The sequence below is a fragment of the Carassius gibelio genome, chromosome A25, assembly GCF_023724105.1.
Source record: "Carassius gibelio isolate Cgi1373 ecotype wild population from Czech Republic chromosome A25, carGib1.2-hapl.c, whole genome shotgun sequence".
In the NCBI taxonomy this organism is placed as follows: Eukaryota; Metazoa; Chordata; class Actinopteri; order Cypriniformes; family Cyprinidae; genus Carassius; species Carassius gibelio.
In genome coordinates, this window is record NC_068395.1 from 8,537,846 (window position 1) to 8,555,250 (window position 17,405).

Below are 17,405 nucleotides of genomic sequence, written 5' to 3' on the forward strand. Positions count from 1 at the left end.
ACATTTTATCTGTTATAATAGAAATGGACAAAGAGTATATAAAGTGATTTTATTTTTAAGTCATAAATTCAAGTTTAGCTATTGCTAACAGGTTTGTTGCCAAATGTCTGATAGTCATGTCTGATATATTTTAGGATCTTTCTAAATAAAACGGTGCTTGGCAGTGCTTTATGCTGGTTTCAACCTTAAATCACACTCAAAATAAGACTGTTTAAAAATTAAACGGTCAAATAACCAGCTGTGAGGTAGACTTTGAGTCCTGAAGTTGTGAGCTCAAGAAAAACCGCCACACTCTGAAATATCCGCTCTGCAGATTGGACATGTGGCATTCTCCTGTAAGAAACGCAGAAAATGATTAGCAAAATGCGACTGAAACGAATCATGGCATTGTGTTGTTAAAACAAGCTAGACCTTTAGCCATCGGTCGATGCATTTGACGTGGTAATCATGGAGACATGGAAGGATCCGGAGTCGTTCACCCGGATTGTACTCACTGAAACAGATCTGGCAACTGTAAAGAGAGTACGATTTAAATATTGCATTATGGGAAATCTCTTTTATTGCGTCCTCTTCTGTGACTTACTCTGTCTTTCCTGCGCTTTGTGCGGGATCGTACGTTTTCACAGGCAGCCGTTCGATCTCGGCCTTTGTCAGAATGTTCTTGGCTACTACAGCACCTTGTTGCTCCTCGAACGCTAAGAGAGCCTGACAAAGCAACAGGTCATCTCAGAGATTAGGAAACATGTTATAACTGTAATCAAGCATGTGTTTTTTTGTGAATTAGTATAAATCAAACCTCATAATTATTTCCCTGACTGTCATTAAACAAGTCCATCTGCAAGCGAGAAGCTTGTCTGCGCCGGGAATTGTGCATTCTGTCGGTCTGACGGCGGCCCTGTTGTCTGCCTGTTCAATCCAAAAATGTAATATATAATCATATAAATCAAATACACTCACTGGTCACTTTATTAGATACATCTTGCTAGCACCAGCTTGGACCCCCTTTTCAGAACCACCTTAATTCTTTGTGGCATAGATTCAAGAAGGTGTTGGAAACATTCCTTAGAGATTTTGGTCCATACTGACATAATAGCATCACACAGTTGTTGCAGATTTGTCTGCTGCACATCCATGATGCGAATCTCCCATTCCACCACATCTCAAAGCTGCACTATTGGATTGAGATCTGGTGACTGTGGAGGCCACTTGTGTAAAGTGATCTCAATGTCATGTTCAAGAAACCAGTCTGAGATGATTTGAGCCTATGGTGGATTATCCTGCTGGAAGTAGCCATCAGAGGATGGGTACATGGTGGTCATTAAGGGATGGACATGGTCACCAACAATACTCAGGTAGGCTGTGGCGTTTAAATAATGCTCAATTGGTACTAATGGGCCCAACCTGTACAAAGAATATTTCCCCTACACCATTACACCACCACCACCAGCCTGAACCGTTGAGACAAGGCAGGATGGATCCATGCTTTCATGTTCTTTATGCCAAACTCTGCCTCTACCATCTGAATGTCTCAGCAGAAATGGAGACTCATCAGACCAGGCAATATTTTTCCAATCTCCTATGGTCCAATTTTGGTGAGCCTGTGTGAATTGTAGCCTCTGTTTCCTGTTCTTAGCTGACAGGAGCGGCACATGGTGCAGTTTTCTGCTGCTGTAGCTCATCTGCTTCATGGTTTAACATGTTATGCGTTCCGCATACCTTGGTTGTAACGAGGTTATTTGAGTTACTGTTACCTTTCTATCATCTCTTACCAGTCTGCCCATTCTTCTCTGACCTCTGACATCAGCAAAGAATTTTCATCCACACAACAGCCGCTCACTGGATATTTTCTCTTTTTAGGACCATTCTCTGTAAACCCTAGAGATGGTTGTGTGTGAAAATCCCAGTAGATTAGCAGTTTTTGAAATACTCAGACCAGCCCGCCTGGCACCAACAACCATTCCACTCTCAAAATCACTTAAATCCCCTTTCTTCCCTATTTTGTCGTCTTCACCACATCTAGATGACTAAGTGCATTGAGTTGCTGCCATGCGATTGACTGATTAGCAATTTGTGTTACCAAGCAATTGAATAGATGTACCTAATAAAGTGTATAATCTGTATATGTCCATCAGCGACACCAGCGGGTAAAGTTACAGCGGGAGTCTGCATCTCACTCGCCTCCCCTAAGCCCATTAGTTTTAAAACCGACTGAAACCAATTAAAACCTGTTTTTAATTCAAATTAATTAAATCAGGACAGAATCACATGATCTCTGTTTGAGCTATTACAATTGCCTCATGCATGGTGACTTACGGGGTTGCTCTCCTAAGATGACCTGCTGGAGCTCTGAAAGCTCAGGGTCAGGGGATCCATGTGAGAATGAGGCAGAGTTGATCATTGAGGCCCAAGGAGAGATCCAGCCCAAGCCAACATACGGATCAACCTGCACGAAACCATCAATTTTTGTTTGCATATGATCAAAGCACCATCATTCAGTGCTCCAAAGAAAAACAGCAATAAGAATAAAGCAAAAACCCAAACTGACCATGTGGTTGTCTCTGTTTGACGATCTGCTCTGTAGCCTCTGCTGCTCCATTCTCTCCTCCATATCAAACTGTTCCTGCAAACACCAGAATAACAGAGTTAGTCAGTTTTCTATTGTTCCTCAATAAGGATCAGGAGAGTGAGTTGCACCTGAAGGCTTTTGGCATATGCTTCATCCTCAGCCATCTGAACGGAGCGGACCATGCTCTCAACCGTGACATCATCAGCATCATCCTCAATGAGGACAATGTCTTCTGGTTCCTGACATACAGGTGAACATACTGGTTCTTGCATTCTCTTTGCTATAAACAAACAAAGCAAAAAACGATTATAGAAAAGACCCTCCTGACACACATTGTTCACTCAAAAATTACATTTGCTGAAAATGTACTCCAAGATGCAGATGATTTTTTTTTCCTTATCAGATCATGAATGTAGATATTTTATGGATAAAGGACTTGTAATTTAGCCGGAAACATAAATTGGATGGTTCAAGGATGAGTACGCATTCAGCAAATTTTCATTTTTGGGTGAACGATACCTTTAAATGTGTGGGTCCTGGTTATTCCGTACCTGCATCCAGCAGTGAAGCTTCATAATCTATTCCATGTAAAGGAGTGTGTGCTGATTTACTTTTAGAGGCTTTAGATCTGGTCTTGCTATAGATGGTCTTTTTGGACCTCTGTTCCCTTCCATTGTTGGTGTTCAGTGTCTTTTGCTTAGATGTGTGACCCATCACTAGCAGTTCATTTAAATATCCCAGATCACTACTTTGATCCAGTGCACACGTGGAAGACCCAGCTGAGAATGAGGGCTTGGAAGATGCAGAAACACGAGAAGAATTGGAGGTTGCTGGACGTGGAGACTCCAACCGTGTACAATCGGAGGATAAAAGAGACGAAGCCGTTACAAATCTATTTGCTCCCGGTGTAACTGTAGAGTGTCCACATAGCGTGCTTGCATTTGAGTCCTCCAGCCTGCGCCGCTTCATCATTCTCTGGGAGCTTGGAGTGGTGCTGAGGTATCCCAGAATGTGTTCTCGTCCTTCCCATTTGCTTCCATCTGAACAGGATGTTGCTGCCTTAACCAAGCATAAAAATATTTATGAATAACAATTCCAAAAAGGCTGAATTTCTTGTGAATGAATGCTATAATAGAATTGGCATAGTATGCCATGCAGTTAGCATACCGTTTACTAATTTAAAAAAAATAATATGTGAAACAGTACTGCAGTATTATGTACTTCTAATTACATAATTTCAAATTGCAGCCAGAACATTGTTTACATATTGCATGTGTAATTAAGCAGAATATTAAAAATAATGAAAAATAATCAAATGAAATAAAAACTGCTATTTTGCATTTATAATTGTAACGTACTCTTTCATTTTTTGCTGCATTAAGGAAATGTATTCTATGCACAAAGAGTATTCTTGTAATGTGCATACTGCATACATAATGCAAGAACAGAGTTGTATAATAGTATGTCATTCTGCCCTTTTTCTCACACCACCTTTCTGGGAATGTCGTTTTCTTCTGTGAGTCAGGGGGCTGTAAAGTAAGGACAGACACTGTCATTTATCTAATTATTTATTCAAATTATCTACTACAAGGTAAAATACATTGCAAAATAATAATAATAAAATAACCAGATCCTTTTTTTTTTTTTTTTTTTTAAACACTACCTAGGGGTCTCGGGAACAAGAGTGGAGAGTTCATGAGAATGTCCTCGGTCTTCAAACAAGAGGTCACTGTCATTTAATAGACAGGCATTATTCGTAGAGTCCGGAGTGCTGGGCTCCATCCGGGGACTGTACAGAGGATCTGGGCTCTCGTGGAGGTCATCCATGTCTCTGATTATGGCTTAATTTATGTATTCTTTGGTTACAGCTGACAGACTGTGTGCTGAATAGTCTGGGGAAAAATAAATAAAACAACACACGAAGATAATTAAAAAGTCGCTTTAAACGTATTAAAACTATAAGGATGCACACTGCACAATTATGCTCTCATGTGTAAATATTTTAAACCATATTCTGGTGATATGTTGAAACGTACAGTCTTCTGCTAGTGAAATAATGTTAATGATATTCGCTGACAAGCATCCCTCCTCGTGTTTGTGAAAACTACAATACTGAGGAGTGAAACTGATCTGTCTTCGGTTGGATTCGACGTTTAAACGAAGAAGCTAGTAACCGGCTAGCAAGCCACATTATATTAAGATCGCATATATGGACATAGTTTACAAAAACTCAGTATTTTTATTGCAAAATGTAAATACGTTAACTTAACTTACCATCTTTACCAAAATACAACTACAAAAAGCGAAAATCTTCACTTAGATCATACCGCATCAGCGAATAGCAAAGTCAGACTGGAAAACACCGCCATAGAACTTTCGGTTTTTCTTCCGGTTAACTTACACCATTTCCGGCACTTGGATAATTCGTTTTGAACTTAAAGGACCATGACATGTTAAAATGTTTACTTACTCTTATGTAAATAGCCATATGTTGTTCAAATGTTATAAATGTAAGAAATAATTGACGATGGGCGTTGAATTATTAAAAAAATAATGTACACCCGTGGTGGTGATGAGGCCATGAAGAGAAGCAGGTTTTAAGAACACATTTTACACATACACACATACATACACATATATATATATATATATATATATATATATATATATAGGCCTATCCATCCACACACACACACACACACACACATCCATCCATCAATCCACACACACACACACACACACACACACACACACACACACACATATATATATATATATATATATATATATATATACACATATATATATACATATACACACACACATACATACTGTACATACACACACACAATTTGTTCTCAAAACACACACTAGTATACACACACGTATACAGTGACTTGTCTGTCTGTGTGCATGTCTTTCAGCATGTTAATGTACTCAAATTGATTTAACAGATTATTACATTCAAATTTACAGTCAGTCTTTTCTTTTAGACAATATAGAGAAATGTACTCTCTCTATATTGCTTTATGTCCAAACTGTTTCAATAACATGCCTCAAAAAAGAGAAAAAGAAAATGTATTTATTAGATTTTTACTCTTGACAGGAAAATAAATATTAAGATATTATTAATACAATTATGAATTAAAATGAATAAAGTGATGTAAAAATATACAAACAATATTCATTTTCAAAAAAACAAAACCTTCCTTTTAGAACATGAGGTTCTTCTACAGTGTTGACAAAAGAACAGAAAGATGTTTCAGAACAGCATTGATTGGAGGGACTTCCGAACTGTGGCCATCTCCTGCTGTTGCTGTAAAAAATAAAATAAAATAAAACATCCAATTATCATGAAACCATTCTTACATAAATTATTGCATTTATCTGAATATACAATGTGTAAAATGTTTTTATGAACTATTTACAGAAATTCTACCAGTTTTTCATAAATGGGTTTACCAATCCTGCACTGAAAGGCAATTTAAAGCAGACCTTTCTACTACCCGGAGTCTAAACTGCGTGACATCTTTTTGTTAAAGCACTCACTGTGTCCATCATTATCTTCTTCTGCAGCAGGGCCATCTCCTTTCTCAGCTCCATCTGGGTGCCCTGCAGGAAGGCTTCATGGCTTTTCTCCATCTCATCCATGTTCTGCACACAAATCAAAAACCTCACTCGGTTCAGCCAAATGATGATAAAAGATTCAATTTCAGTTCATTAAAGTGATGACGGCATCTGTGACCTTGACAAACTGCTCAAACAGGTCTTTGATGGTTTTCATTTTCTGGTTTTGCACAGCCCTTGCCTGTTGGAAGAGCTTCTGCTGCTGGCGAAACAAATTCTGTGAAAACATAAATTAGGAAGTTCAAAGGCAAAGTGTGAGTCGCTTACGTCAAATATCTCTAAATGGCTGTTAGATATCCCAAAAGTTGCATTATATATTTCACGAGACCCTTAAGCCTCATAACGTTTCCTTAGTGTGATGCTGTGCCCCAAAATGACATTTCAACTTTACAACTTCTTGGCTACCTTTATGCACTTACATTCAGTTTCTCCTCCTGCTCCTCAGATTTCTGAACATCGGTTTCCCACTGCTGAAGCACAGAGAGAACTTCCTGAGAATAATCTTGTGTCAGCTTTTGCCTGCAAAAAAAATGCAAAACATTTATATTTTTGAACATTAAAGCAGGAGTGAATATAGAAGAATGTGTCCTTTTCCATTCACTGCGTTCATTCACCTCTGATTCTGCTGGGATTTCCACATTTGCTCCAGTTTCTGAGTGCTGCCCTTTAGGGAGTTTTTGGTGAGAACCTCCAGGCGTTTCCGTTTGGTCTGCATGGCTTTGCTGATGTCCGCTAAATGGGCATTCAGGTACATTTAAAACAGTATTTCAAAGCCAGCGATATTCATTTAGCAAATATTTAGGGACCTTTATTCAGGCTAATATTATATTATCATAATTGAAGCATCAGATAGGAGCTTCACTTACCACCAAATCTTTCCAGCATAGTTTGAACCTCATTCCTGGGATAAAAGACAACAAACAATTTCTCAATTCAGAGAAAGGGCTTCATAACTTTGCCCAGGTGTATATATCTCAGGACTTACCCCACACCTGCATTAAGGTCATCATCATCAAATGTATCTGCAGATCTTTTCTTGGTCAGCTTGTCAATGATCTGAGTTTCTAATGTAACAAAATGTGATCAACATAGCCTACAAACAAGCTTCACAGCTACATCATTTGTTATACGCATAGATTATTATTAAATTGCTACATACTTATTTCAATAATTTTTCTTTTAACTTTTATTGTTGTTTATCAAGTCACATCTTTCTAATTGCCTTGACATACCATGTAAATATCAATGTAAAACCTCTACTGCCATTACTTTACTATGGTACCACAATTATCTTTTTGGAAAGTGTATGTCAGAGCACACAGGCACACCATCTCTCGTATCATCGTCAGATCCACTTCCTTTCTTTCCCTCCAGAGTGTCGAAGTCGAAGGTTTTAAGGTCTGTGGAGCTTTCATTGTGTTGTTTGGTCTTGTTCTGTTTTCTCCTGGAAGCTGCCATACATAATAGTCTCGCTGTCTGAAAAGTAACTACATATTGCTGTGGTATTGTCTATTTAAATATTAGCAGCAACAAAATACAAACTCCAGCTTGTAAATCAAATTAAATACTTAAGAATGAAAAACGATAATTTCGTAAAAATGTCTTATCAATCATTTCTATTAGCTTATTTTTAAAGAATTAAAACAGCATTTGAAACAGATTTAAACCAGATCCCATGTTACATAAAACTATTTTTATTCTTAAATGAGCTAACGTTACGTTTACAAATTCTCCACAGAATCATCTGTAACTTAACGTTACCTGACTAGTGTGTGATCTCTCTATAACCAGTCACGACAGTCCAGAAAACTAACTATAATGCAATTTTTTTCAACTAATGCATGTTTTTACGGTGGAAGTATTTACAGAAATTATTATAAAATATTGTAATCCACTTATAAAGAGAAACCAACAACAAGAATGTTCGATGAGTTCGAACTCGCGCGTTTTTGAAGCGGTTTCCCGCCGTTTTTATTGTGAGTGCTGAAGGATGATTTACCGCGCGCAACTCACGGGCCTCATATCAATGATCAAAGAGGCACTTTACCATATAAAATATAGGCTAGTCAAGTATTTAACTTAAACATATTTATCATATAATTAATCAGATTCAGTAAAAAAAAAAAAAAAAAAAAAAAAACCTTTTATTTCTACAGTTCACATAATTTCAATATAATATATATATACAAAAAGTTAACAACTAAATTATTACATTTAAAAAAAAGGCCTGTTGACTTGAGGAATACTGAGTGTAATATATAGTACGCCAATGTACAGCTTAGTTTTCATACAAAACGTGCAGTGTTCAATTTCTCTGTACAAAATGACATGATACAATTCATATGCATCAAATATCAAACTTCTCCTCGCAGACATAATGACCATTTTCCTCATAATCTTCTCTCGTGACCACCATCTCTTCAAAGTCAGGGTTTTCAGCCAATAACTTTCCTCCTTCCCATGGGTAACAAATAGGACTGGGAAGAAAAGACAGATATTCAGTCTACACAGTTAACAAAATATTAATTTCAATCATTCTTTCGGGAGCCTCAAAACATACTTCTGTGGCAGAACGACAGAAACTTGATATTCTACAGGAGCCAATGCCCGGACTTCTTTGTAAACCCGATCTCTGAATCCAGGGAACAAGGTGTTGCCGCCGGTAAGAACAATGTTCTTGTAAAAGTGGGGTTGCATCTCTGGAAATAAAAAGAGCCTTATATTAGAGTACTTTTAATGTTTTAACATTTTAAGGCGAGACACTGCAGGTGAATAGGGCAAAAAAAAAAAAAAAAACTAAAAGTTATCACCTTACTTACCCAGTTGATTGATTACATTGATTATTGCAAACATTTTTTGTATTACAAGTTTTCAAAAATGTTATGTTTAAATATGCAAATGAGGCATTATTTAATGAAATATGTGCTAAATTTGCATAAATGTCTAGTACAGAAATCTGAACACTAGATGAAGTCAGTTTAAAACATTTTGTTTAATTTTTTTGACATATTAGAGTCAAATGTTTTTACAGAGGGAATTCTGGTTATCTTTTTTTGTCACTCCATAATTCAGAAAATACTTTGAACAGCCAGAAAACAATATATTTTCACAATTTTGGGGGGAATAAAATGTTGTATATAATCAAGGAAAATATATATGAACAAATCCCTCTGTAAAAACCTTCAGAATATAGACAAGAATAAAAATGTCAAGTTTGGTGTGTGTAAGTGCTACTGAAGTGGAGATTTATGGGTCAGTGTTGAAGAAAAAACTCATTTTGAGAAAACGGCCTTTAAAAATATGTATTGTAATTGAACTCTATTGACACAAACAGATAAAGTGCTATAAAAGAAACACTTAACAGTGTCTTTTGGATGATTTCCTTCCACTAGTTTCAAAAAGCACTTAATGACAAACCAAAAAGCCCAAAATCTCAAAATTGACAGGTGTTTGAAAAAACAGTGTTTTTGCCTGCAGTGTCTCACCTTAAACCACACATTCTTCTAATAAGATGCAACCTACCTTCTGGCATGTTGTTAATGGAGTTGACCAAAGCCTCAGGTATGCCCATCTCCTGAATGCCAATGTCAGAGGGGTGAAAGAGCATCTCTGGCACTGCAAACCTCTCATTGGTGAGCCGCAAGATCTGCTCCCCAGTTTTATATTTGCCAGTAAAATTCATCTCCTCTCTAGGCTACAGTACATAAAGAATAAACAATTGCTGGATAGGTTTAAAAGCAAGAACTGCTTAAAGTTTTCATAGTATGCCATTTTCGAACCATGACTTTATTCTGAGACTCACAAGAATAGGGAGCAGAATTTTCAAACTGTTATACACTAAATTGCTTACCTTGCAAAATCCCTTTTTGATAGAACTGAAATCCGGCAGCACATAGTCTCTCATAACTGTATTATCTTCACCTTTCAATCTGTGAAATCACCAGAATGAAATATACAAAATATTTTTTAATTAATATATATATATATATATATATATATATATATATATATATATATATATATATATATATATATATATATATATATATATATATATATATATATATATATATATATATATTTTTTTTTTTTTTTTTTTTTTTTTTTTACTGTAATTTATTATGAAGATGCAAAGCTGAATCTTCAGCAGCATTATTACAGTCTTCAGTGTCTCACAATCCTTCAGAAATCATTCTGATATGCTGCTCAAGAAACATTTCTTAATATCAATGCTTAAATGCTTTTGTACTGCTTAATATTTTAAATGAAACCACATTTTTTTCCCAGAAGGCTTTGATGAACAGAAAGTTCAAAAGAACAGCATTTATTTGAAATAGAAATGTTTTGTAAAATTCTAAAGGTTTCATGCATCCTTGCCGAATATAAGTATTACTTTCTGTGCTTGTGGGTGTATATGTACAGTATATGCACAACAATCCAACTGATGCAAACTTACTGTGCAATCTCCATGTCCTTGTAGAAATTTTGTGACACATAACACACATCTTCCTTGACCTGATTGATCACATACGTCTCATCCATCACATGCAGCTGCCTTTAAGACAAAATTGTCACAAGCTCAAATTGAAGTCTGCTGTAAGGAAGAACTGACAAAGAATACACTTACTTAAATGGTGCAAAACCTACCTGTATGAAATGATCTCCTTCAGATGGTTGGAGAGCAGCTTTCCTCCAACATTTATCCTAGGAAGTGCAAAGAGATTTATAAAAAAAATCTACAGCACTTCTAGAACGTTATAAAATGACATTAGGATAATTAGCACTCACCTGCAAATGCCCTCTTTCATCTTTCTTCCCCTGCAATAAGGAACAATGTGTGTGAAGGAGAAGCCACTGTCCACCACAATACAACACAGCTCAGAGTTGTTCTCATGGAAGTATCGATGAGCACTCAAAGATCCAGCTGTATAATGAAATACCATCATCAGATTTACAGAATAAAGACTTATAGAAACCTAGTACACTCAACTTACCATTAATTCTGAGTGCTGACTGGAATTGATATTCTTCAAATAAAATCTCATTCATGGTATCTTGAATTGAGCTGAAGTTGAAGTACGGTTCTGTTATCACAATGTTGGTATCCGCAAAGTCCACCTGCAAACAGGCTGAATATCTCATACTGTACATTCATAAAAAGTTATGCGTTTGTAATCATTCAAATACCTTAAACATATCTTTTCCAAACAGATGATCCCAAACTTTGCGCTGCACGTCCCAGTTTACAAGATACCCCTAACACAGATTCAAAACAGATGAAGTAAGTCACAAGTCGCGTTATGCAGCATGCAGTGAAGTTTATAGTAATTCATATCGAGGTCATACCTTTTGAAACGGGAGGATGAAGAAGAGTCCAGACGGGTCTTTGATCTCATCCAGCTGATTCGCGGTAAATGTTTTCAGCCTGGAGGTCTTCGAACGGAACTGACAATTTGGGATAACACTAAAGAAGAAGATTGTGTATATATATATATATATATATATATATATATATATATATATATATATATATATATATATATATATATATATATATATATATATATATATATATAGCATTTAGCTAAATATAACGACCATAAGGGAATATTTAATAAAAAGAATGGTACGTTACCTGACTTTCTCATGACTGTACCCGATTTTAGCGAAGCACGCACCATTGTCCAAGACAAGCGTTGACATTTTTACATACCAAGTTGAGATGTACCAATATATTGAGGTAAATTATCAAGCAAAGTGCATTTTTATTGAGTGGTCTGAGTAAAACTCGAATTTGCTAAACGATCATGCCGCTCTAAGGGCGTCTTCTTCTATACTTCAGATGCCAAGTCTAAAAAAAAAAAAAGTAAATCTATAGCGACCCCTACTGTATAGGATGAGGTTTGTGCGTGATATATTTATTGAAATATTACCAATAAAAAAATAAATAAAATAATGGCTGATGTTGTAAATTTAACATTTATTTGTACGTTTTGGGAGAAATACAACAACTTTCATTTTTAAAATATTGCAAATCACCATAATTACAATCATGAAGGACAGACAACACAAATAAAAGCACAAAGGCTAATAAAGCACAGCAGCATCCATGCTCCCTCTTTAAAGTGATTTCAACAGTATGAAACGCTCCAGTTAATTATTTTTTCTTGGTACAGTTCACAGTAAAGTTTGCAGGTCTTCTAAAAAGACAAGTCGATCAGTGGACCTGCATTCTCAGCGTTTTCCTTCTTCTCCTCTGGACTCCACTTTATAAGAGGTGAACTCAGGTCAATTAACTACAGGAAAAGAAGACAATAATTACAAACCAATTGAAATAAACAGTATGAGTACTTGAATGAAGAAATAGGAGTATGTACATTACAGTACATAAAACCCCCCCCACAAGATATTACTATCTTTATCCACCAAAGACACATTAAACTGATTAAAAGTGACATTTCTAATGTTCTAAGTAACCAATTCTTTCAAATAAATGCGGTTTTTTAAACTTCCTATTCATATAAGGGTCCTGAAAAAATTGAATTTATCATTTTTACTTAAAAAAATAAATAAAAGCTGAAAACATTTTAAATTGCAATAATAATTTAGAATATTATTTTGTTTTTGCTGATTTTTGATCAAATAATGCAGCCTTGGTGAGCATAAAAGGCTTTTTTTAAACACATTAAAATCTTTCAGACCCCAAACTTTTGAACGGTAGTGTTTATCTATATATTTTGTCTCACCTGTCCTCCCCAGGGCTTTCCAGAGGAGGTTTTGATCAGGTCTGGGGTATTGGAGAGATCAATCAGCATCTTTTCTGTCAGCTGTAGTGCTGGTGCAGGTGCGTCCACAAGCAAAACCTACAATTATAACATTTTCAGATCTGTTGACATTTTCTTCTTACACAGGTAATTTAAAAATCACTCCAAATAGAGTTTATTTCACCTCTTTAACTTCCTTTTTCTCTGTGTTCTGCAGGTGTTTTTGGGTGTCCAAAGTACTTGGAAGAGTTGGGGGTTTGATGTCGATTTCAAGAGGCTCTGGATCACACGAAGGTGGCTCTGAGTGATTCTCCACAACTGCTGGCTCACAGGGAGGATGTTCCTCAGGCTCGTCCTCCATATTAAACACCAGGGAGCAAGGCGGGAGGTTAGCTGGAGGGCAGGTCTCCTCACTGGACACTGATATTTGCTTATCTTCCTGGTTCTCACTTTCTTTCAAGTCTTCAGGGCTGTACAAATAAAGTTCGACTTAGATTCTTACATATAAAGAGACTGATAAGCTGTAGAATAATGGAGATAATTTGTTGCACTATTAAGTTCCTTAAAAATTAAAACAATTAGCTTTAGGGGCAAAATGAGCACCTTGAATGAGTGGCTGTTTGGGTGGAGGTCAATGAGTGCTCTGTGACCTGGGAAGGTTTACTCAGACGTGTCACACTCTTGGGTGTGAGTGCAGGGATGCCCGAGATCCGGCGGTTGACTGGAGTGGGAAGAGCCGAGGGTCTCCGCAGTTTACTGCCCATAGCTGAGGGCGTCAGGAGGCCCACTGGAGGACCCACTAGATGATCAGCAGTACTGCAAAGATGTGTCAAAGTTAAGAGAATCCTTCAAAAGAAATGAAAACTTATGAGAATATATTACAATATTACCTCTCCACACTGCAAGCAGACAATAATCTCTTTGGCTTCATGAAACGAGGGACATCGGGCGAGGAGGAAACTATAAAATCAACAGAAATTAGTATGGCTTAATAACACAGTAATGTCCTGGTTAAATCTCCCAAAAACACATTCAAGTCACATTTCATCCCAAAATCAAAATAAAAGAATTTTGAGCAGTATATTCAGCTTTTAAAAATGTTTTCCTCTTTGGAGGACCTTTCAGATTTTCAAAAGAATTTTGTTTTATTTTTATTTTATTTTTTTGCATTACTGTAATAGTCATTTAAATAAGAGTAAATATAAGGCATTGCAACAAACTCTACCATGATATAATATTTAATTATATTATTTAATGTTACATAAATTAAGCTAAATATAGAAATATCAAAACAAAATATTGTGCTATATGTAAATATAATATTAAGTATTAATTATATATTTTTAGAAATATACAAAATGTATACCATGATGAAAAAAAAAAATCAAAATATCTTAGGCTTCTTTTCCCATATTCTAAACATGTATAATTTTTAACAGGTTTAGTGAGATTCATCCTAGCCATTTCTATTAATTAACATGACTATATTTCTTCTCACCCTCTGATTTGCGAACTCCTTTCAGGTAGTTTATGGGTGTTGGCACCACTGGGACCTTGAGTTTGGGGTTTCCTCTAAGAGCACTTCCCATCTTCGAAGCAGATGCAGAGATGCTGGATGTAGAGGCGGTCCGTTCACCTGTATTTTTTGCTGGGGTCTGAAGCTGAGGAAGTGGTAATGGGTCTGATTTTTTAATGGGTGTAGCTCTAACAGGTCTGGAAAGGAGTTCAGACGCCCTCCTCCCCTGTGTAGAGATGGAGGTCCGTCTGCTGACGGGGGGCTCTGGGTTTCTGGTAACAACAGAGGATTTGCGGCTTGAACTTGGCAACCTGCTCATGCTGCTGTGTGAATGAGCACCGATGCTGTTAGTGCTGGAGTTCAGGGAGGAAGTGAGTTTGGCTGGTGAGAGGAGGAGTTGAGGTGTGTTAACTTAAACAGCAGATGGCAGTAAATACCCAACAATCTTTCAGGTACATCATTGGCACTTAAAGTTAAAATTAAATCAAAATCAACACCATTTACCAATACAAGCTTTTGGTCTTGTAAACAATTAATAACAGCCAATATTAAGTGTTATCTAATGAACAAGGTACGAAGGGTCACCTTTACTTCCTGGAGAGATAGTTAGACTAGAATTGATGCTGGACACAGATGAGGAAGAAGATGAAGTGTTTCTTCTCCTGTCTACAACTCTTGAGTTCTGAAGGGAAGGAGCTTTAAGAGCAGCTGGAGCTCGCAGTTCTGTCTAAATTATATAGAAAAATGTTTAAATACATTAAAAAAGCTTATCTGTTTCATCATACATGTCATACATCCTTTTTAAAGATGGCAAAAAAAATTATGAAGGAAATAAGGTACAACAGTCAGTGGCAGCTCCTTTTACCTTGTTCCGGGTCGGAATGCTGCTTCTTCCTGGCAAACTACTGTTAAAGGATGAATCACTGACATCAGAAGCAACGCTGGTGTTATCGGAGAGTAGGTCTTCAGAAGAACCAGCTCTACTTGTGTTTCTATTGCTCGGACTGCGCTTTAGCCCAAAATTACTCTGAAAAACATTGATACACCCAAAGTAAATCTTCATGTTAAACACTAACAATCTAAATAAATAGAGGGAAGTGCTCATACTTTGCTGGGAGGAGGAAGCCTAGTTTTAGTAGCCGGTGGCAGTTTGGTGCTGGAGGAAAGTCGTGAGTTCCTTTGTGCCGTGGGTTTGCTGGGGAACACCCCACTGCTAGCCACAAGGGTTTTTCCTCTAGTTGCCATCTTAGGCTGTGTCACAGCAGGTCTGACTGGACTTGATGTACTAAGACGTGGTTTGCAAAACCCAGCCGTCCCGATAGACTTCAGCATACGCTTCTGAATGGCAGGTGGAAGTTGCTTCATTGGGCTGTCCTGCACAAGAAAGGTTTCTCTTTTGATGGGACTCAGAACATCAGCTGGCTTGCTAAACATGTTCAGTTTGGATGTGGTGTCCTCCTCAAATGTCTCGGTCTCCTCGGCTTGGCTTGAGGAAACGACGCTGCTCTCCGCTACAGAATCGGTGACAGTTTGCTCGAGGTGGCTGGCGAGCAGCTGAGCTTCTTTGCAGATTTCATCAAACTTCTCTCCTGTGAGCGGACTCCAGCTGGGCTCATCTCCCAGAGATGGGCCGCTGCTTACACTGTCCTTCACATGAATCTCCACTCCATGGGAAATGCAGTTCTCTTTATGACTGATTGGACCCATGAAAACCTCATCCTCAACATCATAATCTCCTTTGGAACTATGAAAGAACATTGCAACATTTCATAATTTATTTCATAATTTACTCACTCTCATGTAATTCCAAATCAAACCATTTAACCAAATTAAATTAGTTAATAATATAATAATTTAATAGCATTTATTTTAACATTTTTTTTATTAATAATTTTTAACTTTAATGTACAGTTTAACTTTCGGGTTTTAAGTTTAGTGTTTCATACATATTTATATTTGATTTGATTTGATTTAATCTTTTATCAATCAACAAAAATGATTTTAAAAGGTTTAATCAACAATAACAACACTGCCTTGAACATATACAAACCTTTCAGGTGACAATGAAACATCAAAGTCAAATTTCTCCTCAGCCAGTGAAAAAAAATCTAGAAGTAAAAAACTTAAATAAATATTAACTAATAAATACAAAGAAATCATTTTCTGTGTTGTTACAGTACACTTTTACACAATTAAAAACACTGTTGTTGGTGATGTTGGATCATGATTAGTGTTTTTACGATGGTTAACCATGGTATAACCCACTGCTAGTATCACTGTACCATGGTGCCACTGTAGTAATTTTTGTAAGGGTAGTTTAGAGATTTTGTGATTAGACAAAAAGATAATTACCACTGTGAGTGAGAGATGCCATCTTCAGCCAGGAAAACAAATGGAGGCCAAAGTCCTGCTAACATCAGTTTACAGTTAATGTGTTTCCCTTTTTTGATTACCACACGTTTGAGATATCAGAAAGTTTAAAACACTCGAAATAAAACTAACGAAACTAAAACAAAAGAGCATTTTTAGCCTAAAAACCAACAAATGTACGCTAACTTACATAATACAAGTCGTGGAGCTCATGTATTCATACGCTTTACTCAAGGATCATATACTTCTTTGATCGTAAAACAGGTTATAAACATCTAACATTAAAACGACCAAAATACTCACTGTTCGTTAGACAGAGCTCTCAGGTTCTATTTATAAATCGTAGTGTAGACTGTTCACATTAATAACACACACTAGCGATCTGTTTCCACATTTCAAATTTCGTGGTCAGGCTGATTTCGAAGGTCACGTGACACGATTGCTGCGACAGGATTGGTGAAGCAAGTTTCCGGGACGCTGCAATCGTCGTGTTGACGTTGCGCAGAAAAAAATAAAACCAAAAGAGCATTAATATGTTAAAATGAATAACAATTGAATTGAT

General features: G+C 36.7%; 3 protein-coding genes and 1 pseudogene across 5 annotated transcripts; all 4 read right to left on the reverse strand.

The window, feature by feature from the left end:
• Positions 1 to 35: 35 nt before the first annotated feature.
• LOC127947053 (E3 ubiquitin-protein ligase RLIM-like) lies at positions 36 to 4,968 on the reverse strand (annotated as a pseudogene).
• A 684-nt stretch (positions 4,969 to 5,652) lies between these two features.
• On the reverse strand, positions 5,653 to 8,296 carry LOC127946679 (synaptonemal complex protein 3-like). Its single transcript, XM_052543391.1, has 8 exons — positions 7,522 to 8,296; positions 7,179 to 7,257; positions 7,060 to 7,094; positions 6,808 to 6,925; positions 6,613 to 6,712; positions 6,312 to 6,410; positions 6,116 to 6,220; positions 5,653 to 5,882 (listed from the first exon to the last, which is right to left on the reverse strand). The coding sequence occupies exons 1-8, from the start codon at positions 7,649 to 7,651 to the stop codon at positions 5,829 to 5,831; spliced, it is 720 nt and encodes a 239-aa protein (XP_052399351.1). The 5' UTR covers positions 7,652 to 8,296; the 3' UTR covers positions 5,653 to 5,828.
• A 127-nt stretch (positions 8,297 to 8,423) lies between these two features.
• Positions 8,424 to 12,040, reverse strand: LOC127946678 (actin-related protein 6). Its single transcript, XM_052543390.1, has 11 exons — positions 11,829 to 12,040; positions 11,540 to 11,657; positions 11,381 to 11,449; positions 11,188 to 11,311; positions 10,982 to 11,117; positions 10,841 to 10,897; positions 10,650 to 10,748; positions 10,044 to 10,122; positions 9,716 to 9,887; positions 8,754 to 8,892; positions 8,424 to 8,670 (listed from the first exon to the last, which is right to left on the reverse strand). The coding sequence occupies exons 1-11, from the start codon at positions 11,894 to 11,896 to the stop codon at positions 8,541 to 8,543; spliced, it is 1,191 nt and encodes a 396-aa protein (XP_052399350.1). The 5' UTR covers positions 11,897 to 12,040; the 3' UTR covers positions 8,424 to 8,540.
• A 113-nt stretch (positions 12,041 to 12,153) lies between these two features.
• On the reverse strand, positions 12,154 to 17,306 carry LOC127947372 (G2 and S phase-expressed protein 1). Of its 3 annotated transcripts, none has more exons than XM_052544456.1 (12): positions 17,147 to 17,306; positions 16,826 to 16,880; positions 16,524 to 16,581; positions 15,581 to 16,217; positions 15,339 to 15,500; positions 15,059 to 15,200; positions 14,456 to 14,854; positions 13,848 to 13,917; positions 13,561 to 13,773; positions 13,142 to 13,427; positions 12,940 to 13,056; positions 12,154 to 12,489 (listed from the first exon to the last, which is right to left on the reverse strand). In XM_052544456.1, exons 2-12 carry the CDS (start codon positions 16,845 to 16,847, stop codon positions 12,394 to 12,396), a joined length of 2,202 nt encoding a protein of 733 aa, XP_052400416.1. In that variant the 5' UTR covers positions 16,848 to 16,880; positions 17,147 to 17,306; the 3' UTR covers positions 12,154 to 12,393. The 3 variants fall into 3 exon arrangements, with proteins under 3 accessions (XP_052400416.1, XP_052400418.1, XP_052400419.1); XM_052544458.1 differs by having other exon boundaries at positions 16,826 to 16,883; positions 17,147 to 17,305; XM_052544459.1 differs by lacking the exon at positions 17,147 to 17,306 and adding an exon at positions 17,034 to 17,116.
• Positions 17,307 to 17,405: the final 99 nt, after the last annotated feature.

What these genes read in the sequence shown, in the direction of transcription:
- LOC127947372 (XM_052544456.1), bottom strand. Translation starts at nt 16,847, where the DNA reads ATGGCATCTCTCACTCACAGTG. An exon ending in CAAACAGCCACTCATTCAAG is followed by an intron (nt 13,428 to 13,560) that starts GTGCTCATTTTG and finishes TTATTTGTACAG; the next exon opens with CCCTGAAGACTTGAAAGAAA. An exon ending in AGAAAAAGGAAGTTAAAGAG is followed by an intron (nt 13,057 to 13,141) that starts GTGAAATAAACT and finishes TTATAATTGTAG; the next exon opens with GTTTTGCTTGTGGACGCACC.
- LOC127946678 (XM_052543390.1), bottom strand. Translation starts at nt 11,896, where the DNA reads ATGTCAACGCTTGTCTTGGACAATGGTGCGTGCTTCGCTAAAATCGGG. An exon ending in ATGAAAGAGGGCATTTGCAG is followed by an intron (nt 10,898 to 10,981) that starts GTGAGTGCTAAT and finishes TGCACTTCCTAG; the next exon opens with GATAAATGTTGGAGGAAAGC. An exon ending in AAGGACATGGAGATTGCACA is followed by an intron (nt 10,123 to 10,649) that starts GTAAGTTTGCAT and finishes GTGATTTCACAG; the next exon opens with ATTGAAAGGTGAAGATAATA.
- LOC127946679 (XM_052543391.1), bottom strand. Translation starts at nt 7,651, where the DNA reads ATGGCAGCTTCCAGGAGAAAACAGAACAAGACCAAACAACACAATGAA. An exon ending in AGCAGGAGGAGAAACTGAAT is followed by an intron (nt 6,411 to 6,612) that starts GTAAGTGCATAA and finishes ATGTTTTCACAG; the next exon opens with AATTTGTTTCGCCAGCAGCA. An exon ending in TGTTTGAGCAGTTTGTCAAG is followed by an intron (nt 6,221 to 6,311) that starts GTCACAGATGCC and finishes ATTTGTGTGCAG; the next exon opens with AACATGGATGAGATGGAGAA.